This window comes from Mobula hypostoma, chromosome X1 (genome assembly GCF_963921235.1).
Source record: "Mobula hypostoma chromosome X1, sMobHyp1.1, whole genome shotgun sequence".
NCBI lineage: Eukaryota > Metazoa > Chordata > Chondrichthyes > Myliobatiformes > Myliobatidae > Mobula > Mobula hypostoma.
Genome location: NC_086128.1, coordinates 39,749,160 through 39,774,062, shown reverse-complemented (window position 1 = coordinate 39,774,062; position 24,903 = coordinate 39,749,160). Strand labels below are relative to the sequence as shown.

Here is a 24,903-nt window from a genome sequence, read left to right as displayed (position 1 = left end):
AGGAATATTGTTTTGTCTGGCAGTGTACATGTTCTGTATACAGATGAAATGACAATAAACTTAAACTCGAACTTAAACTTGAATGTTTTCCTTTCCTCATTTTGAAACATTTTACCCACAACTGATATTAGGCTGATTGTGTTAGGGTGCAGAGGAGATTTGCAAGGACGTTGCCTGGATTGGGGAGCATGCCTTATGAGAAAAGGTTGAGTGAACTCGGCCTTTTCTCCATGGAGCGATGGAGGATGAGAGGTGACCTGATAAAGGTGTACAAGATGATGAGAGGCATTGATCGTGTGGATAGTCAGAGGCTTTTTCCCAGGGCTGAAATGGCTAGCAGTTTTAAGGTGCTTGGAAGAAGGTACAGAGGAGATGTCAGGGGTAAGTTTTTTTACGCAGAGAGTGGTGAGTGCATGGAATGGGCTGCTGGTGACAGGGGTGGAGGCGGATACGTTAGGGTCTTTAAGAGACTCCTGGACAGGTACATGGAGCTCAGAAAAATAGAGGTCTATGGGTAACCCTAGGTAATTTCTAAGGTAAGGACATATTTGGCACAGCTTTGTGGGCCGAAGGGCCTGTATTATGCGGTTGGTTTTCTATGTTTCTAACAGCAAACATTTTCTTCTTTTTTAAATGATGGTACCACATTAACATTATTCAACTTCACAGATGGACTCAGAGAGGATTGAAAAATGATGGTCATATCATTCTTCTTTGTTTCTCTTAACATTATATCTGGGCCTGGAATTATGTACTTTTAAAGATATTAAACTCTTAGTATTCCCTCTGTGTCCACATTTATCTGTTTATTGACCTCTTTAAATATTTGCATTGCTCTTTCTCTCTGAAAATGAACACAATCTATTTAGTGAGAGCCATACCCATGTCTCCACAGATTTTCTTTTCAGTCTCAAATCAATGCCTTTCTTCATTTTGTATTCCTTTATGAGGGTGGCTGCTCATTATATGACGTGTCGTATGATGTGGGTGATTATGGTCTTTCATCTGTTCATGACCATGATTGGGCTTGACAATTTTTTCTACAGAAGTTGTTTGGCATTGCCTTCTTCTAGACAGTGTCTTTACAAGACGGGCGGCCCTCCTATTATCAATACTGTTCATAGATTGTCTGCCTGGCGTCAGTTGTCACATAACCAGAACGTGATGTGCTCCAGTTGCTCATATGACCATCCACCACCTGCTCCAGTGGCTTCACGTGACCCTGATTAGGTGGTGGGGGGCTAAGCGGGTGCTACACCTTGCCCAAGGGTGACCTGCAGGCTGGCAGAGGGAAGGAGCACCTTACACCTCCTTTGGTAGAGACCTATCTCCCCCCTGCCACCCAATTCTCCTCATGAAATATCTTCCACTGACAAGACACTTGCAATGGATTACATCTTGTTCCAGATGAGATGGCTTTATTTTCCTAGTCAAAATTAGTTTGGGGTGAATAATTAAATCTATTTGAACTATCCTGTTCTCGTTACTACCATCTTTTCTCATTCTCTTTTCTCATTATTGCCACCAGGGAGGAGGTACAGGAGCCTGAAGATCAACACTCAATGTTTTAAGAACAGCTTCTTCCCCTTCATCATCAGATTTCTGAATGATTCACCAACATTACCTAAATGTTCCTCCTTTGCACTATTTGTTTATATATATTATTGTAACTTATAGTAACTTTTTATGTCTCGCACTGTACTGCTGCCACAGAACAACACATTTCACAACATACACCAGTGTTAATAATAATGATGATGATAATAATAATAATAATAATAACAATAATAATAATAATGAAGTTATTATTTAGAAATGTTATTCTACATTCACATAGAGGGTGATTAGAGAGTGGAATGTGCTGCCTGAAGCGGTGATGGAGGCAGTTACTTTCAAACCCTTTAAGAAATATTTGGGTAAGTACATGAATCACTGAGGCACAGATAGCTGTAGACCTATTGTGAATAAATGGGATTGGTGTAGATAGGTTCAACAGACAGCATAGACATGTTAGGCCAATGGGCCTGTTTCTGTGTTGTAAGATTCTATGACTACATCAAGCATTATCATACATTGTAAGCACTTTCCATATTGTGCCTTACATGAGGAATAGTTACCAGTAGGTTCTGTCACTAGTGAAATCAGGAGCATTATCACAAATGACTGAAACCGAACTTGAATGACCATTAATTCCTTCACATACACACTGGTCAATTTTGCTGCACGGGGCTTCATAAGGTTACAAGTCCAATTTAATTTAAATAAGCTTATTCTAGGCCACTACAAACTGGTGGACAGCATTGCTTTGTCTTCTTTTTTTTTTGCTTTTCATTGATGGAAATGCCACAGGTACAATCAACCCCATTGAAAGTTTGCAGAATGAAACCAATATGGATTCAGTTTCAAATTAATACAGCAAAACTAATCCAAACTCTTGCATTGTATAACTATGGATTTGTTTTCATTTCAGTAAAGGCCTTTAAAAATATTTTATTTTTTTGTCTTACAATGTTGACTTACAGCTCAATGGGGCTGCCATTGGTCAATTTGGCTACCCTGGATGGAAAAGTCTCTTTAGTGAATTCCGCCCTGTGATTTGCTCAGGCTACAGCAGAGCCACCCCTTTTCAGATCACTTGTCAAATTTATGAGTGTCAATAGAGTTATTCATCTCAATGCATCCTCACCATCTCCAATACTAAGCCCCAGTTTGTGCCCTTTCTCCAATTCCTCTTTGAAAACTGTAATTAAATCTGCCTCTTCAGCTCTTTCTGGCATCACATTCCGTGGAGTGAGAAAAAAGCAATACATTAAGAAAAATGTTTTCCTTAAGTCATCGCTGGTTTCTGGTCAAGATGGCACCAGCAAACAACAATTCCTCTGGCGACATCTTACAGATAGCCAATCTTTTCAATTATTTCACTTTTTATATGCCTTCTGCTTGCTCCTTTTGGTTGATGGTGTCTTGGAGACTGTTGGAGCCTGTGACATGCGTTTTGGAGTTTGATCAAGTGATCTGCTGTCCCCGGAGAGGATCGTGGGCACGGGCAGCCTTGTGCAGAAGACCAGAGACAAGGCGCAAGGCTATTATTGACTCCATTTTGAAGTGTCGAAGAAGACTGAAGCATCAAGACGAATGCAGAGGAGATCAACGGTCACTCTCCATGGAGGCTATGGCTCGGCGGCATTTGGAAGGCTGCAGATCGGCTGCGTGACAGTCGCTCTTTGCAGAAGGACTGAGTTTGAGTGACTGCTCTCCTCATTTCTGACAGGAGGATGTTTTTGAAATTCTGAGATTTATGTGATTATTGGACTGCAGTTTATATTGCTTTCGTTCAGTTTTCTGTGTTTTCTTTGTTGTTGCTTGGGCTTCTGGGTGGGCGATGTGTTGGTTTTTGTGTGAGGGAGCAGTAAGGGATTTGGGGTCTAATGTTCTTGGTGGCGTTTCAGTCTGGGCAATCGGTTGTTTTTTATGTGTGGGAGAGGGGGTTGGGGTTTGGTGCTGGAGGGGCTGCTCTTTTTTGCGGGGGAGGAGGATAGGGATTTGATGCTATTGCTGTTTTTTTGTGGGGGGGTTGGGTGTTTGGGGTTTTTAATGTTTTGGCTGCAGTCTTCTGGGTGGGCGATCTGTTGTTTTTTGCGTGAAGAAGGGGTTGGGTTTGGTGTTCCAACTGCTGTTTACCGTGTGGGCAGTCTGCTAGATTTTTGTGTGAGGGAGGGGGTGAGGGGTTGTGATTTGTGAGTTTTGTTTCTTTTTCCTTTTTGTGCGGGGGGGGGGGTTGATGTCTTTTTTTAACAACTCCCGTATTTTTTCTGTATTTCATGGCTATCTGGAGAAGACGAATGGCAGAGTTGGTAAGTACATGCATACTTCGACAATAAAAAGAACCTTTAAACCTTTGAACCTTTGGTTCATTGCCAATTAGTTTAGATTTGTGTCCTCCATTTACCAAACCTGGTATGACTGGAATATTTGTCTTTATATTATCCAATAACATCCTTCACGATTTTGAAAACTTCAAACAGACACTCTTTTAGCCTTCTCTGTTCTAAGGAAAGCAACCTCACATTCTCAGACCTCAGGACACCATTGTGATAAATCTATTCAGCACTTTCTCAGAGGAAAGTGACATTCTCACTAAAGATAGGCAACCAGAACCAACTTGAATATTCTTATTGGATTCTTTAAAGATTTGGTCTAACCTTCATAACATAAGCAATGATGGATGTTTATGTCTTACCTCTGCTTACCTATTTATTTTGTCAATTATGTTTCAATTAGTTGACCAGCTTAAAAAAAATAGTTCTGGGTAGGGCACAATGTGGTGCTGGTTTGTTACGGTTAAATTACAACAGTAATATGGGTTTAAAGACCTTTTCATTTTACCGCAGATCACAAAGAACATTGAACCTAGTCAACAGTAAGAACAATACATGAAAAACTAGAGGCCACAATTGAAAATGAAGGTGTAATTGACTTTTCTCCCTAGCAATGGGATGCTAAAGTCAGTTTTAAGCTTGGACTGTCAGGCAGTTGAGATAGGCTAACTTGGCATAGGATAAACATCAATCCTAGGACCCTCTCCATCAGTGTAACTCAGACTGATGACAGATGATACTTTCATTAATGAATTCACTAGATGAACTCTACTGAGTAGCTTTACTCAAGACTCGAACCTGAAGTAAACTTGGTTAAAACTCGATTGGGCTGCTCTAGAAAGACAACGGATCCCTCTTCCATGTTTATGCTCAATTTAGGCTAAGTTAGTATTTTGGCTCTGAAGCATGAACAAAACACAAGCTCATATTTTTCCTTTAACTTAAAACGTAATCACATGATTTTGCAAGCAAAATCAGCTGCAACTAAGTGTATATAACGCTAAAGCAGCTCAATCCACTTCAGTTAGAGTCTTAAGTCTCAGATATTTTATAGATCACCTTCAGAAAAGGTTACATTTCTAAATGAGGCGATCAGAATTCATTTTTCTCAGTTTGGCGGGTAAATTGTCCTCCATTCGTGAACCGGTAGGTTGCAAGCCATATGCCCTCTGTGGCAGATCTCCTGTTGATTGAGTGATGGATTCAGAATTGGCATTGAAGGCCTTCAGAGGGAGTCTTTCCTCAGCACAGGAATTGTTGGCAATTGAACTTATCCGCTGCACTTTTAAAGGGAGGTCCCCAGTGCTGCAGGTTTTTTCTCCTATATCTGCAGTCATTCTGAGAACTTTCTTCTGCAGCTCATCCTTGCAGGTGCTCATCTTCTGAAGCTTGGCTGGCAGTTTGCTACCCTTTTCCTCTGGGGTATCGATGCAATCCAGACAGAAGATTCTTTCCTTTCTGTTTTTGCTGTTGCAGATGGAGGGAGTGGCGCAGAGTGAGGTAAGTGACAGTTTCTCATCCTGTTCCTTTACACTGTACGGAGAAGTGGGGACTTCAAATGTGGAGTGGAACTGGGAATAGTCCACGCGGAAAAAGCCTTCTTCCAACGACATGACTGGAAGAAACCTATGGCCCCAAAGAACTTCATCTTCTGTGTATGAGGTCCTTGCTTGGCATGTCATTCCTGCAAAGCAAAATAATAGAAAGCTTTTAAAATTTTCTAGGTAGATTGGAATTACAAAAATAGTTGACAAAATCATAAAGTCAAGAACATTGTCATAGTTGAACCTAAATGACTGAAACTGTCTCATCATTGATCTCATTATAAAATTAAGTTTCTGGTTAGCATAGGAAAGTTCACAACATGACAAAATATGATGAATTCTGCTTTCATCTTCACCAATCATCATAGCAATCATACATACAGAATAAATACAGTCTTTAAGTTGACAAAAGATACCCAGAATTTGGCTCATATATTTTATGAATTGCAAATATATAAACACTTGGACTATATTAACTAGAACATTAAAAATTTCAGCTGGAGAATCCTAAATGGTGAACAGGCGTGTGAGAATAAACATTGCCCAGATGATTACCCATGGCTGCTGAATCAGTAACAACAGACCATAAGTTTAGCATTAGTATAAGAAGCATAATGAGAGGATTAGAAGAAATCCTTTCATGCATTACCAAAGTCGACTTAAATCAATTCAATCACAAAAGTTTGGATGGAATTAGGTAAATACATGAAGCGGGAAAATAATAAAAGAATGCAGGGGAAAAGCAGTTAAGTGAGATTGCTTCTCTGTTTATTCACATTTACATTTTGATACAAACACGAGGAGTAATGTTTATTCAACACTTCCAATATTTGATCCTTTATCAAGCAATACCAAGACAAGACATCCCCTAATTAACACATCTCCAAAATTATACGTAGGTTCCCATCCTGAGGGAGGGTCCTGAGGAGAAATTTTCCCTTCTTGATAGCAATACCCATTCTATGCTGCAGATTAAATGATAAATCAGTCTTTGTCTCTGTGTGAAAAAGTTATGGGTTCAAAATAGATTCTGCATATCCGGGCACAAACATCCAACAATGTTTAGAATCAGATTTAGTGTCACTGGCATATGTCGTGAAATTTGTTGTTATGTGGCAGCAGTACATTAGCAGCAGCAGCAGAAAAATAAAAACTGTAAATTACAGAAAGTATATACGTTAAAAAAGTTAAATTAAATTAATAGTGCAAAAAGAGAGAAAAAAAAGTAGTGAGGCAGTGTTCATGGGTTCAATGTCCATCCAGAAATTTTGAAGATGTCCTGGATGCTAGGGAGACTAGTGCCCATAATGGAGCTGAGTTCACACCTTTCTGCAGCTTATTTCAATCCTGTGCAGTGTTCCCCTCTCCCCATACCAGACGGTGATGCTCTCCATGGTACATCTTCAGAAATTTCGAGTATCTTTGGTGACGTACCAAATCTCCTGAAACACCAAATGAAGTACAGTATAGCCGCAGTTGTGCTGGACCCAGGATCGATCCTCAGAGATATTGACACCCAGGAACTTGAAACTGCTCACTCTCTCCACAACTGATCCCCCAATGAGGACTGGTGTGTGTGCTCTTGTTTTACTCTTTCTGAAGTCCACAATCAATTCTTTGGTCTTACTGATGTTGAGTGCAAGGTTGTTTCTGCGACACCACTCATCCAGCAGATCTGTCTCACTCCTGTATGCCTCCTCATCACCATCTGAAATTCTGCCAACAACAGTTGTGTCATCAGCAAAGTTATAGATGGCATTTGAGCTGTGCCGATCCACAGAGTCATGGGTGTAGAGAGAGTAGAGCAGTGAGCTAAGAACATACCCTTGAGTACACCAGATTGATTATCAGCAAGGTGGAGATGCTTTTTCCAATCCACACAGACTGGGGTCTTCTGGTGAGGAAATAAAGGATCCAGTTGCAGACAGAGGTACAGAAGCCCAGGTTTTAGGCATTTTGATCAGGCCTGTGGGAATTATTGTGTTAAATGCAGAGTTGTAGCCATGTTCAACATCCTGACCTAAGTGCTAGCATTGTCCAGGTGATTCAAGGCCAAATGAACAGCTAATAAGATTGCATAGTTAATTCAGAAACAAAGGTTCTGAACTTAAAGAGGGGTAACGTTGAAGGTATGAGACGTGAATTAGCTAAGATAGACTGGCAAATGACACTTAAAGGATTGACGGTGGATATGCAATGGCAAGCATTTAAAGGTTGCATGGATGAACTACAACAATTGTTCATCCCAGTTTGGCAAAAGAATAAACCAAGGAAGGTAGTGCACCCGTGGCTGACAAGAGAAATTAGGGATAGTATCAATTCCAAAGAAGTAGCATACAAATTAGCCAGAGAAAGTGGCTCACCTGAGGACTGGGAGAAATTCAGAGTTCAGCAGAGGAGGACAAAGGGCTTAATTAGGAAGGGGAAAAAAGATTATGAGAGAAAACTGGCAGGGAACAAAAAAACGGACTGTAAAAGCTTTTATAGATATGTAAAAAGGAAAAGACTGGTAAAGACAAATGTAGGTCCCCTGCAGACAGAAACAGGTGAATTGATTATGGGGAGCAAGGACATGGCAGACCAATTGAATAATTACTTTGGTTCTGTCTTCACTAAGGAGGACATAAATAATCTTCCAGAAATAGTAAGGGACAGAGGGTCCAGTGAGATGGAGGAACTGAGTGAAATACATGTTAGTAGGGAAGTGGTGTTAGGTAAATTGAAGGGATTGAAGGCAGATAAATCCCCAGGGCCAAATGGTCTGCATCCTAGAGTGCTTAAGGAAGTAGCCCAAGAAATAGTGGATGCATTAGTGATAATTTTTCAAAACTCGTTAGATTCTGGACTGGTTCCTGAGGATTGGAGGGTGGCTAATGTAACCCCACCTTTTAAAAAAGGAGGGAGAGAGAAACCAGGGAATTATAGACCGGTTAGCCTAACGTCGGTGGTGGGGAAACTGCTGGAGTCAGTTATCAAGGATGTGATAACAGCACATTTGGAAAGCGGTGAAATGATCGGACAAAGTCAGCATGGATTTGTGAAAGGAAAATCATGTCTGACGAATCTCATAGAATTTTTTGAGGATGTAACTAGTAGAGTGGATAGGGGAGAACCAGTGGATGTGGTATATTTGGATTTTCAAAAGGCTTTTGACAAGGTCCCACACAGGAGATTAGTGTGCAAACTTAAAGCACACGGTATTGGGGGTAAGGTATTGGTGTGGGTGGAGAATTGGTTAGCAGACAGGAAGCAAAGAGTGGGAATAAACGGGACCTTTTCAGAATGGCAGGCAGTGACTAGTGGGGTACCGCAAGGCTCAGTGCTGGGACCCCAGTTGTTTACAATATATATTAATGACTTGGATGAGGGAATTAAATGCAGCATCTCCAAGTTTGCGGATGACACGAAACTGGGTGGCAGTGTTAGCAGTGAGGAGGATGCTAAGAGGATGCAGAGTGACTTGGATAGGTTGGGTGAGTGGGCAAACTCATGGCAGATGCAATTTAATGTGGATAAATGTGAAGTTATCCACTTTGGTGGCAAAAATAGGAAAACAGATTATTATCTGAATGGTGGCCGATTAGGAAAAGGGGAGGTGCAACGAGACCTGGGTGTCATTATACACCAGTCATTGAAAGTGGGCATGCAGGTACAGCAGGCGGTGAAAAAGGCGAATGGTATGCTGGCATTTATAGCGAGAGGATTCGAGTACAGGAACAGGGAGGTACTACTGCAGTTGTACAAGGCCTTGGTGAGACCACACCTGGAGTATTGTGTGCAGTTTTGGTCCCCTAATCTGAGGAAAGACATCTTTGCCATAGAGGGAGTACAAAGAAGGTTCACCAGATTGATTCCTGGGATGGCAGGACTTTCATATGAAGAAAGACTGGATGAACTGGGCTTGTACTCGTTGGAATTTAGAAGATTGAGGGGGGATCTGATTGAAACGTATAAGATCCTAAAGGGATTGGACAGGCTAGATGCAGGAAGATTGTTCCCGATGTTGGGGAAGTCCAGAACGAGGGGTCACAGTTTGAGGATAGAGGGGAAGCCATTTAGGACCGAGATTAGGAAAAACTTCTTCACACAGAGAGTGGTGAATCTGTGGAATTCTCTGCCACAGGAAACTGTTGAGGCCAGTTCATTGGCTATGTTTAAGAGGGAGTTAGATGTGGCCTTTGTGGCTACAGGGGTCAGGGGGTATGGAGGGAAGGCTGGGGCGGGGTTCTGAGTTGGATGATCAGCCATGATCATAATAAATGGCGGTGTAGGCTCAAAGGGCCGAATGGCCTACTCCTGCACCTATTTTCTATGTTTCTATGTTTCTATTTGCTGTAGACCTATTGTGGTAATAGGCAAATTGCAGTGGGTCCAGGTCCTTGCTGAGATAAGAGTCGATTCTAGCCATAACCAATCTTTCAAAGCACTAAGTTAGCCTAAGATGTGAGTGTTACTGAATGGTAGTTGTTAAGGCAGCTTACCCTGCTCTTCTTAGGCACTGGTATGATTGTTGCTCTTTTGAAGTATGTGGGACTTTCTGATTGTAGCAGTGAGGGATTGAAAATGTCTTTGAACACCTCCGTCAGTTGGTTGGCGCAGATTTTCCGAGCCCTACCAGGTACTCCATCGGGGCCAGTCGTATTGCGAGGGTTCACCCTCTTGAAAGACAGCCTGATGTCGGCCTCCAAGACAGAGATCACAGGGTCACTGGATACTGCAGGAGTCCTCATAGCTGAGTTTTATTCTCCCTTTCAAAGCGTGCATAAGAGACGTAGAGCTCATTTAGGAGTGAAGCATCAGCGCCATTTATGATGTTAGGTTTCACTTTGCAGAAAATAATTGCCTGCAAACCCTGCCAGACTTGACGTGCATCTGGTTCTGCCTCTAACCTCAATCGGAATTGTTCTTTTGCTCTTGAGATAGCTCTCTGTAAGTGGTACCTGGCCCTCTTGTATAGTCCTGGGTCACCAGACTTGAATGCCACAGATCTAGCCCTCAGGAGACTACAAATCTCCTGGTTCATCCGTTGCTTTTGTTTCAGGTATGTACAGTATGTTCTCATAGGCACACACACACCCACACAGGTTTTAATGAAATCAGTGACAACTGTGGCGTATTCATTCTGACGAAGATGAAACCCTGAATACCGTCCAGTCCACCATCTCAAAGCAGTCCTGTAAGCACTCCTCTGTCTCCTTTGACCACACCTTCTTGGTCCCCAGCACTGGTGCTGTGGCCTTCAGTCACTGCCTATACGCTGGGAGCAGAAGTACAGCCAGATGTTCGGACTTCCCAAAGTGTGGATGTGGAATGACACGGTACGTGTTCTTGATGGCAGTATAGCAGTGGTCCAGTGCGTTGGCTCCTCTGGTTCCACAAGTGGATTTTATGCTGATGTTAATTATTTATTGGCTCTGTCAAGCTGAACTGGTTAAAATGCCCCAAAATAATGGGGAAGGCATCAGGGTGCACTGTTACATGGTGCTCGATTATGTTACTCAGTTTGTCTCTAGAGCCTGTTTGGTATGAGTGTGAGGTGGAATATACATCGCTACCAAAACAATGGCTGAAAGCTCACTACATGGATTCCACTGAGGGAGCATGAAATCGAGATGAGGTGATAATTTGCATTTATATGAAAAGTGGAGACAATGGGATGCTTGAATGCTCACTGTAAAACAAAGTCACCAGTGTGACAAATCCTGCCACACTTGTAGATCAGCTTTGCATCATAAAAGTTTAAAGGTGGATGAAATCTGTGCAAAGTCATGCAAAAATTTGGAAATATGGAGCTACAATATTTATTTATATTTATTGTGTGCTTTATTATTACTATTATTGTGTTCTTTATCTTTTGTGGGGTTTTTTTGTGCTGCATCAAATCCAGAGTAACAATTATTTCATTCTCCTTACACTGGTGTGCTGGAAATGACAATCTTGAATCTTGAATCTCAGTGGAGACCGTGTAAGGAATCTGGAGCAGCAGCTGGATGACCTTCGACTCATAAGGGAGAATGAGGCAGTCATAGATGAGAGCTACAGGGAGGTAGTCACACCTAGGCTGTCGGAAGCAGGTCGTTGGGTGACAGTCAGAGGGGAGAAAGCAAAGGTGAGCAGACAGATAGTTCAGAGCACCCCTGTAGCCATTCCCCTGAATAATAAGTTTACCGTCCTGGATACTGTTGGTGGGGACGACCGACCAGGTGTGAGCCACGGTGGCAGGGCCTCCGGCACTGAGTCTGACCCTGTGGTGCAGAAGGGTGGGATGGAGGAGAGGAGAGCTGTCGTCATTGGAGACTCTATAGTCGGGAGAGCAGACAGGAGATTTTGTGGACATGAAAAGGACACCCGCATGGTTTGTTGCCTCCCGGGTGCCAGGGTCCAGGATGTCTCTGACCGGGTGCACGACATCCTGGTACGAGAGGGAAAGCAACCAGAAGTCGTGATACATGTTGGGACCAATGACATAGGCAGGAAGAGGAATGAGGTCCTGAAGTGTGAGTTTCAGGAATTAGGCAGAAGGCTGAAGAACAGGACCTCAAGGGTGACGTTCTCAGGATTGCTGCCAGTGCTACGTGACAGAGATGGTAAGAATTGGAGGAGATGGCAGTTGAATGCGTGGCTGAGGAGTTGGTGCAGGGAGCAGGGTTTTAAATTTTGGATCATTGGGATCTCTTCTGGGGAAGGTGGGACCTGTACAGATTGGATGGGTTGCACCTGAACTCGAGGGGGAGCAATATCCTTGCAGGTAGGTTTGCTAGCATGGTTCGGGAGGGTTTAAACTAATTTGCAAGGGGGATGGGACCCGGAGCGATAGAGCAGTGAAAGAAGTGCTTGGAGTAAAGCCAGATCTAACATATAGAGAGGCTTTGAGGAAAGAGAAGCAGAATAAACGGTGTAAAGACAGTAAGGTAGAAGGGCTGAAATGTGTGTACCTCAATGCAAGAAGCATCAGGAACAAAGGTGATAAACTGAGAGCTTGGATACATACATGGAATTATGATGTAGTGGCCATTACAGACACTTGACTGGCACCAGGGCAGGAATGGATTCTCAATATTCCTGGATTTCATTGCTTTAAAAGGGATAGAGAGGGCGGAAAAGGGGGAGGAGGGGTGGCATTACTGGTCAGGGATACTATTACAGCTACAGGAAGGCTGGGTAATGTAGCAGGATCCTCTTTTGAGTCAATATGGGTGGAAGTCAGGAACAGGAAGGGAGCAGTTACTCTATTGGGGGTATTCTATAGGCCCCCTGGTAGCAGCAGAGATACAGAGGAGCAGACTGGGAGGCAGATTTTGGAAAGGTGCAAAAATAACAGGGTTGTTATCATGGGTGACTTTAACTTCCCTAATATTGATTGGCACCTGATTAGTTCCAAGGGTTTAGATGGGGCAGAGTTTGTTAAGTGTGTCCAGGACGGATTCCTGTCACAGTATGTGGACAGGTCGACCAGGGGGAATGCCATACTAGATCTAGTACTAGGTAGTGAACCGGGTCAGGTCACAGATCTCTCAGTGGGTGAGCATCTGGGGGAAGTGACCACCGCTCCCTGGCCATTAGCATTATCATGGAAAAGGATAGAATCAAAGAGGACAGGAAATTTTTTAATTGGGGAAAGGGAAATTATGAGGCTATAAGGCTAGAACTTGCAGGTGTGAATTGGGATGATGTTTTTGCAGGGAAATGTACTATGGACATGTGGTCGATGTTTAGAGATCTCTTGCGGGATGTTAGGGATAAACTTGTCCCGGTGAGGAAGATAAAGAGTGGTAGGGTGAAGGAACCATGGGTGACAAGTGAGGTGGAAAATCTAGTCAGGTGGAAGAAGGCAGCATACATGAGGTTTAGGAAGCAAGGATCAGATGGGTCTATTCAGGAATATAGGGAAGAAAGAAAGGAGCTTAAGAAGGGGCTGAGAAGAGCAAGAAGGGGGCATGGCAAGGCCTTGGAGAGTAGGGTAAAGGAAAACCCCAAGGCATTCTTCAATTATGTGAAGAAAAAAAGGATGACAGGAGTGAAGGTAGGACCGATTAGAGATAAAGGTGGGAAGTTGTGCCTGGAGGCTATGGAAGTGAGCGAGGTCCTCAATGAATACTTCTCTTCGGTATTCACCAATGAGAGGGAACTTAATGATGGTGAGGACATTATGAGTGAGGTTGATGTTCTGGAGCATGTTGATATTAAGGGAGAGGAGGTGTTGGAGTTGTTAAAATACATTAGGACAGATAAGTCCCCGGGGCCTGACGGAATATTCCCCAGGCTGCTCCACGAGGCAAGAGAAGAGATTGCTGAGAATCTGGCTGGGATCTTTATGTCCTCATTGTCCATGGGAATGGTACCGGAGGATTGGAGGGAGGCGAATGTTGTCCCCTTCTTCAAAAAAGGTAGTAGGGATAGTCCGGATAATTATAGACCAGTGAGCCTTACGTCTGTGGTGGGAAAGCTGTTGGAAAAGATCCTTAGAGATAGGATCTGTAGGCATTCAGAGAATCATGGTCTGATCAGGAACAGTCAGCATGGCTTTGTGAAGGGCAGATCGTGTCTAACAAGCCTGATAGAGTTCTTTGAGGAGGTGACCAGGCATATAGATGAGGGTAGTGCAGTGGATGTGATATATATGGATTTTAGTAAGGCATTTGACAAGGTTCCACACGGTAGGCTTATTCAGAAAGTTAGAAGGCATGGGATCCAGGGAAGTTTGGCCAGGTGGATTCAGAATTGGCTTGCCTGCAGAAGGCAGAGGGTCGTGGTGGAGGGAGTACATTCAGATTGGAGGATTGTGACTAGTGGTGTCCCACAAGAATCTGTTCTGGGACCTCTACTTTTGGTGATTTTTATTAACGACCTGGATGTGGGGGTAGAAGGGTGGGTTGGCAAGTTTGCAGACGACACAAAGGTTGGTGGTGTTGTAGATAGTGTAGAGGATTGTCAAAGATTGCAGAGAGACATTGATAGGATGCAGAAGTGGACTGAGAAGTGGCAGATGGAGTTCAACCTGGAGAAGTGTGAGGTGGTACACTTTGGAAGGACAAATTCCAAAGCAGTATACAAAGTAAATAGCAGGATACTTGGTAGTGTGGAGGAGCAGAGGGATCTGGGGGTACATGTCCACAGATCCCTGAAAATTGTCTCACAGGTGGATAGGGTAGTTAAGAAAGCTTATGGGGTGTTAGCTTTCATAAGTCAAGGGATAGAGTCTAGGAGTCGCGATGTAATGATGCATCTCTATAAAACTCTGGTTAGGCCACACTTGGAGTACTGTGTCCATTTCTGGTCACCTCACTGTAGGAAGGATGTGGAAGCATTGGAAAGGGTACAGAGGAGATTTACCAGGATGCTGCCTGGTTTAGAAAGTATGCATTATTATCAGAGATTAAGGGAGCTAGGGCTTTACTCTTTGGAGAGAAGGAGGATGAGAGGAGACATGATAGAGGTGTACAAGATAATAAGAGGAATAGATAGAGTGGATAGCCAGTGCCTCTTCCCCAGGGCACCACTGCTCAATACAAGAGGACATGGCTTTAAGGTAAGGGGTGGGAAGTTGAAGGGGGATATTAGAGGAAGGTCTTTTACTCAGAGAGTGGTTGGTGCGTGGAATGCACTGCCTGAGTCAGTGGTGGAGGCAGATACACTAGTGAAGTTTAAGAGACTACTAGACAGGTATATGGAGGAATTTAAGGTGGGGGCTTATATGGGAGGCAGGGTTTGAGGGTCGGCACAACATTGTGGGCCGAAGGGCCTGTACTGTGCTGTACTATTCTATGCTCTATGGATTTTAAATGTCAACTATAATAAGAATTGTTACTTTTCCAACTGATTTTGTACTTCAAATTTATCTTTGAATAAACCTGCATTGGGTTTGTCAAAAGACAGCTGTATACTACAAATTCTTCAACAAAAACAGGTTCAGTTGAGTATAAAGATCACAATGAAGCTCTGAAATATTATTCTGCCTTTTTCCTTTATCCAATCTGCTTTCAAATATCTGCCATAGATTTCTGCAATTTTCTATCTTTAATCCAAATTAACAACAGGCTTTCCTTCTGACCTTATTCATTGCTGTATCATTTGATGTGTTTGCATGCCACGTCATGTGTGCTTCAAAAACATTGACAGGTACTGGTTTCGCTGTCAAACATTTCATAAAAATACTCTGCAAGTATCTGATTCATTGTACATTTCTAAAGAAGCTTTGATTCACACACGAATCACACTGCCAAGATTATCCTCTTCAGCAAAAGAAAAATATGCAGCAATCTCATTATCTGTAAAGGCAAGCAGCAAGTTAGCCAAATTAGCAAATTCTAAGTGTCTCCAATGCTGGCCATTGCTTGGTACAGCATAAATGAATTTGCCTACCATTGCTCCAGAAGGGCAATGCCTGGCGACTGATGTTATTGATGAATAATACTCAAGTGCTGCTGCTAAAATTTCCAGAATGAAGAGAAATAATCCGGAAATGGTCATGATTTTATTTTAGTCTAGTAAAAGTATATTTTCAACCACATACCACTGAAATAAATACTGTAAGTTAGCTTATATACATGGATTGATTGCATGCCCATAAAACGTACATAAGGTAACTGTCAGGAAATAATATAGTCGTGGTGGAGTTAGTGGGTGGAGATGCTGATCAGTCTTACTGCTTGGGGAAAGTAACTGTTTTCATGTCTGGTGGTCCTGTCAGGGATGTTATGTTGCCTTCTCCCTGATGGGAGTGGGGAAAGCAGTCCGTGAGCAAGCTGTGTGGGATCCTTTATAGTGTTACTGGTCCTTTTTTAGATCCTTTCTGTATATATGTCCTTGATGCCAGGTAGAACATCAGGCATATTAAACTGGTCTGCACCCTTCCATATCTCTACCAGTACTATTCTGGATTCAAAGATTTGACATGACAGCTGACGGGAAATTGCTTGAGAATAGGATATTTATAGAGTCATAATGACATATAGCACGGAAACTAGTCATTGGGCCCAACACATCCACACTGACCACTGAGCACCCATCCACACTAATTCAGTCTCCCAGTGCTTGGCCATACCATTCGGTCCCTAATTAAATCCCAAATAAAAGTGATTCAAGTGCTCATCTAGACTCTTTTTAAATACTGGCAGTGCATTCTAGGTCCATACGACTCTGGGTGAAAAAGGTTCCCCTCATATCACCTCTGAAGCTCTTGCCCTATTATCCCAAACCTACATCCTTATTTTGTCCATCTCTGATGATGGGAAAAGTTCTCTGCAGTCCACCCTATTTAAAGCCCTATAGTTTTACATACTCTAGCTCAATCAGGCCCTCTCTTAACCTTCTCTACTCCTGAGGGAACAGACCTAGTCTCTTCAGTCTCTCCTCATAACTGAAGTACTCCATCCCAGACAATATCCTGGTGAATCTTCGCTGCATTCTCTCCAGCGCTATCACATCCTTCCCAAAATATGATGCCAACTTTTATAAATTTGGAGCACAAAAACTCTGCCAGTTGTGTTCAACGCCATAACTAATAAATCCTTGTCTGAAAATAAAATCATGGAATCACATAAATCACAAGATGTTCATTTGGCCAATCATATCAGTACTGATTCTGAAAGTACCGTTCAGTTATCTCATCTTCTTACTCTTTCTTTCAAAAGTGCATAGTCCTTTTAAAAATATTTTCAACTTTTTGCACAACACCCTTTTAAAAACACTATTTTATGTAAAATTATATCATTTTAAATTGATATAATTTATGTTCATTCTGTTTGTAATGTACTGGGCTACTGCTGCAAAAACCTAATTTTCATGGCACTTATACCTGTGACAATATACATGAACTTGAATTTGAAAGTCACTGACCCTTCAAGCAGTACATCCCTGATAGTAATAATTCATTGTGTAAAAATAGAATCATTTTTTAATTTAAAGTATAAAGTAAAAGTATAAAGTATTTCTCTGTAAATCTGTGTCCAAACATTCAACCCAGTACACCTTCCATTTAAAATATGGAACACCTCTGCTCAATGCCTTAATCTCCTCTGTTCTAAGGAGAACAATCTTCATTTCTCTGGTCTCTCTCTATCCCTGGCACAATTCTGCAAAATCTTCTCTATAGCCCTGCAAAGGTGCTGACATCTCACCTAAAGTGATACAAAAAGAGGCCATTTGGTCCATTGCATCTACATTGGCTCCCAAAGGAAAACTCTCTCTCCATATTTTCCTATATCTCTTCAACTTATTGACTCTCTCACACACCCATCAACTCTTTTTTGATTATTGTTTTCCATGAGAAATTGATGTAATGCCCTGGCTAAGTAAAGCAGGGCATGGTCTTTCTTGATGTAATCTATGGTCTTCTATCTCAACAATATTCAGTTTGATGAAGCAGAAGAGAGGGCCAAGAACACAGAACTGCTGTAGATGTGGATCCTTTCTGCAAGTGGCATGTGTTGCTGAAGTAGTTAATACAAACAAGCAGAAGAAAACACTTCATACATAATCATAATGAAATTCCTGTTCTTGTAGAAATCCATTGCTTTAAGTCCAAAACTACAGGTTTGAACGGAAACAAAATTTGAGCATGCCAGATTTTGTATACGGGGTTGTAACAAAAATTGCTGAAATGTTAACACTGCAATTAAAATTAATGGTAGAAGGGGCATCCAAAACCAAATTAAAATCCCGGTAATTAGAACCCCAACCTACTCTGAAATTATTGTTAATCTTTCCAGCTAAATTACTACAGGATATATATTTGGAATAGATCATACAAATTTGCAGCAATACCCACACACTTTTCCTTGCAATGCTAATATGCTTCGAATCATCTTCCTGTGAAAGACCCCTCTCTGAGCTTTACTTTATTTAAATGCACATCCTCTTTAAACCACCTCCCACTGCTCCCTTCCTTCTGCTGAAGCAGAGGGATGCTCGGCAGTACTTCTTAACTTGCCTCAGTGCCAACTTGCTGTCACCAGCTGCCTCCCTGACTGGTTGTGACAAGATTTATACCCCACGTGAGATGAAGTACTTCACTGCCACCAGTGAAATGGCAAACGACAGATGAAAACAGTCTAGTGGGAATTGTGAGATGGTGGAGAGGGGCGGTTCAAACAATAAATATGTCAATGACAATCACCTCATGTTATTTCCAACAAAAGATGCATATTTGATCTTCATGGAAACACCATCATAAACTTGTTTGTCAGCATCAGTTAGCTGCATTATAAAGAAAGATTAGAAGCTCACATGCTTTTTTACTTTGTAAGTAAATGATAAACGACCTTGTGGAGGTATTAGTTGAAGGAAGATATTTGTATATTGTTTTTCCCCAGGGTTGAAATGTCTAACAATAGAGGGCATGTATTTAAGGTGAGAGGGAGGGGAAATTTCAAAGGTTCCAAGGAGGAGGGCAGGTTTCAGATGGAGGAAGACATGATAGAGGATTTTATATAGGCACATAAATATGCAGAGAATGGAGGGATATGGACCGTGTTCAGGTAGAAAGGATTAGATGTCATTTGTTTAATTAGTTCAGCACAATGACATGGGCTGAAGGACCTTTTCCTGTGCTGTACTGTTCTATATTATATATATGTGCTAAATCTGCCAATTTTAAAGAAAAAAAAATGAATATAGAGTAAGGAGAGGTGTGTCAGAGACAAATAATCCAATATCACTGAAGACAATGAATACCTCAATATCTTTTCCTAAATGTGCTTAACATGCAGGGTTTTCATAGAGTGATTGTACAATGGAATAGCTATGTCTTATTCTAATGACAAACAGGTAAATTGAATTGAATTGAATTGAATTGAATTTACTTTATTTCTTACATCCTTCAAATACATGAGGAGTAAAAATCTTTACGTTACATCTCTGTCTGAATGTGCAATGTCCAATTTATAGTAATTTATAATAAATAGCATGTACAACAACATAACAGAAATACAGTTGTGTCAGCATGAATTAATCAGTCTGATGTCATGGTGGAAGAAGCTGTCCCGGAGCCTGTTGGTTCTGGCTTTTATGCTGCGGTACCATTTGCTTGATGGTAGCAGCTGGAACAGTTTGTTGTTAGGGTGGCTCAGGTCCCCAATGATCCTTCGGGCCCTTTTTTACACACCTGTCTTTGTAAATGTCCTGAATAGTGGGAAGTTCACATCTACAGATGCGCTGGGCTGACCGCAGCACTCTCTGCAGAGACCTGCGATTGAAGAAAGTACAGTTCCCATACCAGACAGTGATGCAGCCAGTCAGGATGCTCTCAATTGTGCCCCTGTAGAAAGTTCTTGGAATTTGGGGGGCCCATACCAAACTTCCTCAAAGGTCTGAGGCGAAAGAGGCACTGTTGTGCCTTTTTCACCACACAGCTGGTATGTACAGACCACGTGAGATCCTCAGTGACGTTTATGCCAAGCAATTTAAAGCTGTTCACCCTCTCAGTGCTGACACGAAAGGGCCATTGGCTTATATTCACAACACGCTGGAGGAACTCAGCATCTGCAGGGTATTTTGTGTTTACCATTGGTTTATATTGATGGATGACTTAGAATGGCCAGTCATAAATTAGGTTAACAAATGAGAAAAAATACGGTATACAGTATACACAGAATAGAATAATTGATCTAATTCATATTGTTCAGAACAGTAATTTCATTCGTTCACTTTGATACGTAGTGATCAACCTAAAATGACCTGATCAATAGACATTATAGAAATAAATTGCCTTGACCAGCAGCCTTGTGAAGCTGAATCTGTCATAAAAGAACATTGTGAATGATACTTTCATTAGCAGTGCTTTGGTCTACCGGTGTTCGGAAACCAGCCTGAAGCTGGGAACCCTGCAGCTTCACCATTAGAGCTTTGACTTCTTGTCAAAAATATTTATTACTTGCTGGAAGTGTGGGCCAGGAGCAGCAAGGCATCGAGGACACAAGAGATTCTCCTGATGCTGCAAATCTTGGGCAACAAGCAAAATTTTCTGGATTCTGTCCCTTTCCTTCCCAGTCCTGGTGAAGGGCCTCAGCTGAAGTGTCAACTGTTTATTCCTCTCCATAGGTGCTGCCTGAACTGCTGAGTTCCTTTGGCATTTTGTATACGTTGCTCAAGGTATCTAGGGCCTTGGTGAAAGTGAGACCACTTGGCAATGAGGATTAATTTTAACTGAATATTCAGCTGTGAAAGTTTGCCTGAGAGCGTTCCGGAGGCTTGAGTTGAAATGGTGCTTTGGCCTATGTTGAACACAAGCAGTTAAAGCATTCTGGGAAGAGCTGCCTGAAGGCTTGTTAAGATTATCTCCTTTCACACTTATTAAAGCTGTGGGTCTAGAAATTTTCCTACACATCTAAATAGTGTTGTATGCCACCCTAACAGTACTTGTGAAAGATACTTGTGAGGGAACTTCAGTTCTGAGTTCCCCAGAGCAACATTATTGGGTTTTCTGTGCAACATTGTGCTAAAGCTGTCCTTGACAGTCTTAGTGAGGTGTTTCATATTGATGTACTATAATTTCTCACAGTTCTTAGCATATCAAACAGAAGATGTTATCTTAAATGGAGTGAATTACATTCTTCCAACAACTGGGACAGAGGAAGCTGTACACACTAATAAAGATTAATGGTCATCGGAGGTACGTCCCTTGTCCATGGAGAAAATGTAGACGTCAGGCACTCCTTACCAGAATTTGCCAGGGTGGGCATATGTGGTCTCTGATGACTGCACTTTGAGAAGCATTAAGTCCCAGGCAAATGCTTGCATTGCTATCTGATTTATTGAAAATTTACAGCATTTTCTGTGGGTGTTTTTTTTTTCAGACTTTCTGGCATCTGCAGTTCTTTGCTTTTCAAATATTGTGTAATTCCTGACACTTCTCTTTGAGAATTTAGCACCTTGAAGAAGTTCTATTCCTCTCTCTCTAATATGCTTTCTGTCCATCTCTTTTAATACAATTATCTAAATGGTTTCTACTTCCTTCTTTAATAAGATCTTGACCAAAATGTGCCTCTATCAGAGGGACCTTGGGGTCCGAGTCCATAGGACACTCAAAGCTACTGAGCAGGTTAACTCCGTGGTTAAGAAGGCATACAGTGCATTGGCCTTCATCAATTGTGGGATTGAGTTTAAGAGTCGAGAGGTAATGTTGCAGCTATATAGGACCCTGGTCAGACCCCACTTGGAGTACTGTGCTCGGTCCTGGTCGCCTCACTACAGGAAGGATATGGAAACCATAGAAGGGGTGCAGAGGAGATTTACAAGGATCTGCCTGGTTTGGGGAGCATGCCTTCTTGAGTGAACTCGGCCTTTTCTCCTTGGAGTGATGGAGGATGAGAGGTGACCTGATAGAGGTGTATAAGATGATGAGAGGCATTGATCGTGTGGATAGTCAGAGGCTTTTTCCCAGGGCTGAAATGGCTAGCATAAGAGGGCACGATTTTAAGGTACTTGAAAATAGGTACAGAGGAGACGTCAGGGGTAAGTTTTATACGCAAAGAGTGGTGAGAACATGGAATGGGCTGCCGGCGACGGTGATGGAAGCAGATACGATAGGATCTTTTAAGGGAGTCCTGGATGGATACATGGAGCTTAGAAAAATAGGGGGCTATGGGTAAGCCTAGGTAATTTCTAAGGTAAGGACATGTTTGGTACAGCTTTGTGGGCCAAAGGGCCTGTATACTGCTGTAGGTTTTCTATGTTTCTATCTCTTTCCTTCACATATGTCTCCAGCTCCAACTCACTGCACACGGATTCCAACTGAAATTCCAGCTTTCATAGTTCCAATCGAAACAAAGACACAGGAATGCATTTCTCGAATCACTGTTCTTGGTGCAGCCTGAAGTTCAAACTTACTGCTTCCTGCACGCATGCTGAGCTCGTTGACTTCATTAACTTTGCCTCCAACTTTCACCCTGCCCTCAAGTTTACCTGGTCCATTTCTGACACCTCCCGCCCCTTTCTAGATCTTTCTGTCTCTATCTCTGGAGACAGCTTATCCACTGATGTCTACTATAAGCCTACGGACTCTCACAGCTATCTGGACTATTCCTCTTCTCACCCTGTCTCTTGCAAAAATGCCATCCCCTTCTCGCAATTCCTCCATCTCCGACGCATCTGCTCTCAGGATGAGACTTTTCATTCCAGGACGAGGGAGATGTCCTCCTTTTTTAAAGAAAGAGGCTTCCCTTCCTCCACCATCAACTCTGCTCTCAAATGCATCTCCCCCATTTCACGCACATTGGCTCTCACTCCATCCTCCCGTCACACCACAAGGAATAGGGTTCCCCTTGTCCTCACCTACCACCCCACCAGCCTCCGGGTCCAACATATTATTCTCCGTAACTTCCGCCACCTCCAACGGGATCCCACCACTTAGCACATCTTTCCCTCCCCCCCCCCGCTTTACGCAAGGATCGCTTCCTACCCAACTCCCTTGTCCATTCGTCCCCCCCATCCCTCCACACTGATCTCCCTCCTGGCACTTATCCTTGTAAGCGGAACAAGTGCTACACATGCTCTTACACTTCCTCCTTTACCACCATTCAGGGCCCCAGACAGTCCTTCCAGGTGAGGCGACACTTCACCTGTGAGTCGGCTGGGGTGATATACTGCGGCCGGTGCTCCTGATGTGGCCTTCTATATATTGGCGAGACCCGACACAGACTGGGAGATCGTTTTGCTGAACACCTATGCTCTGTCTGTCAGAGAAAGCAGGATCTCCCAGTGGCCACACATTTTAATTCCACATCCCATTCCCATTCTGACATGTCTATCCACGGCCTCCTCTACTGTACAGATGAAGCCACACTCAGGTTGGAGGAACAACACCTTATATTCCGTTTGGGTAGCCTTTAACGTGATGGCATGAACATTGACTTCTCTAACTTCCGCTAATGCCCCACCTCCCCCTCGTACCCCATCCGTTATTTATTTTTATGCTCACATTCTTTCCCTCTCTCTCCTTTTTCTCCCTCTGTCCCTCTGACTATACCCCTTGCCCATCCTCTGGGTCCCGCCCCGCTTGTCTTTCTCCACGGGCCTCCTGTCCCATGATCCTCTCATATCCCCTTTGCCAATCACCTGTCCAGCTCTTGGCTTCATCCCTCCCCCTCCTGTCTTCTCCTATCATTTTGGATCTCCCCCTCTCCCTCCCACTTTCAAATCTCTTACTAACTCTTCCTTCAGTTAGTCCTGATGAAGGGTCTCGGCCTGAAACGTCGACTGTACCTCTTCCTAGAGATGCTGCCTGGCCTGCTGCGTTCACCAGCAACTTTGATGTGTGTCATTCAAACTTAATGCATTAATCGTTCTTTGCAACGGCATTGACTCATTTGATTTCAAGGCTCTTCTGTTGAATAGTTTCACTTTACTCTTTATCAACAGAATATTTTTATCCTTCCTTTCACACATTATAGATCACAAATTTCAACAGCTCTGGAGTTTAATTACTCCTGCTGATCTGTCCTCCCTTCACTTTCCTCTGAACTCATCTCTCCCTCAGTACAGGCCCTTCAGTCCACAATATTTTCCGAACCTTTTAACCTACTCTAAGATCAATCCAACCCTCCCCTCCCACAAAGACCTCCATTTATTTATCATCCATGTGTATATCTAAGAGTCTCTTAAATGCCCCTAACGTATCGGCCTCTACCACCATCCCGGCGGGGCATTCTACACACTCACCATTCTCTGGGTAAACAACTTACTTCTGACATCCTCCCCCCCCCCCCATAGTTTCCTCCAATTACATTAAAGTGATGCCCCCTGGTATTAGTCATTTCCGCCCTGGGAACAGTTGCTGGCTGCCCTCTCTATCTATACATCTTATCATCTTGTACACCTCTATCAAGTTATCCCTCATCCTCCTTCACTCCAAAGACAAAAGCCCAAGCTCACTCAACATTTTCTCATAAGACATTCTCACTAATCACGCAACATCCTAGTAAGTATCCTCCGTACCTTCTATAAAACTTTTACATCCTTCCTATAATGAGGCAGTCAGAACTGAACACAATATTGCAAGTGTGGTCTAACAGGGGTTTTATAAGCTGCAACATTACCTCACAACACTTGAACTCAATCCCCCTGACTAATGAAGGTCAACACATCATATGCCTTATTAATCACAACATCATTTTGCATGGCAACTTTTGGGACATGGACCTGTTGCTCCACACTGCTAAGAGTCCTGCTATTAACCCTATATTCTGCCTTTAAATTTGACCTTCCAAAGTAAATCACTTCACACTCCTCCAGGTTGATCTCCATCTGTCACTTCCCAGCCCAGCCTTACACCCTGTCAATGTCCCGTTATACTTGTGGTATCTGAGATATCACAGACATTTGAAGAATCAAGTCCGAGGTAGAGTTCTCTGGAACAAGAACAGGCCAAAGGAATTATTCAGCATGACCCTACTTGCAGATTTTGGGAAGGACGGAGAGGCAGGTTGTCCCTTCTCAGTCACAGCCACTGCAGGAGAGTAGAAGAGAAGGGTGAGATGGCATCA

At 42.7% G+C, this 24,903-nt stretch overlaps 1 protein-coding gene across 1 annotated transcript in view; it reads right to left on the bottom strand.

The window, feature by feature from the left end:
• Positions 1–4,957: 4,957 nt before the first annotated feature.
• Positions 4,958–24,903, bottom strand: part of kcnj19a (potassium inwardly rectifying channel subfamily J member 19a) — a 66,058-nt gene continuing 46,112 nt past the window's right edge. Inside the window, exon 3 of the mRNA XM_063037831.1 lies at positions 4,958–5,562. Coding sequence (XP_062893901.1) covers positions 4,958–5,562 — 605 coding nt within the window. The remainder of the gene's footprint in view (positions 5,563–24,903) is intronic.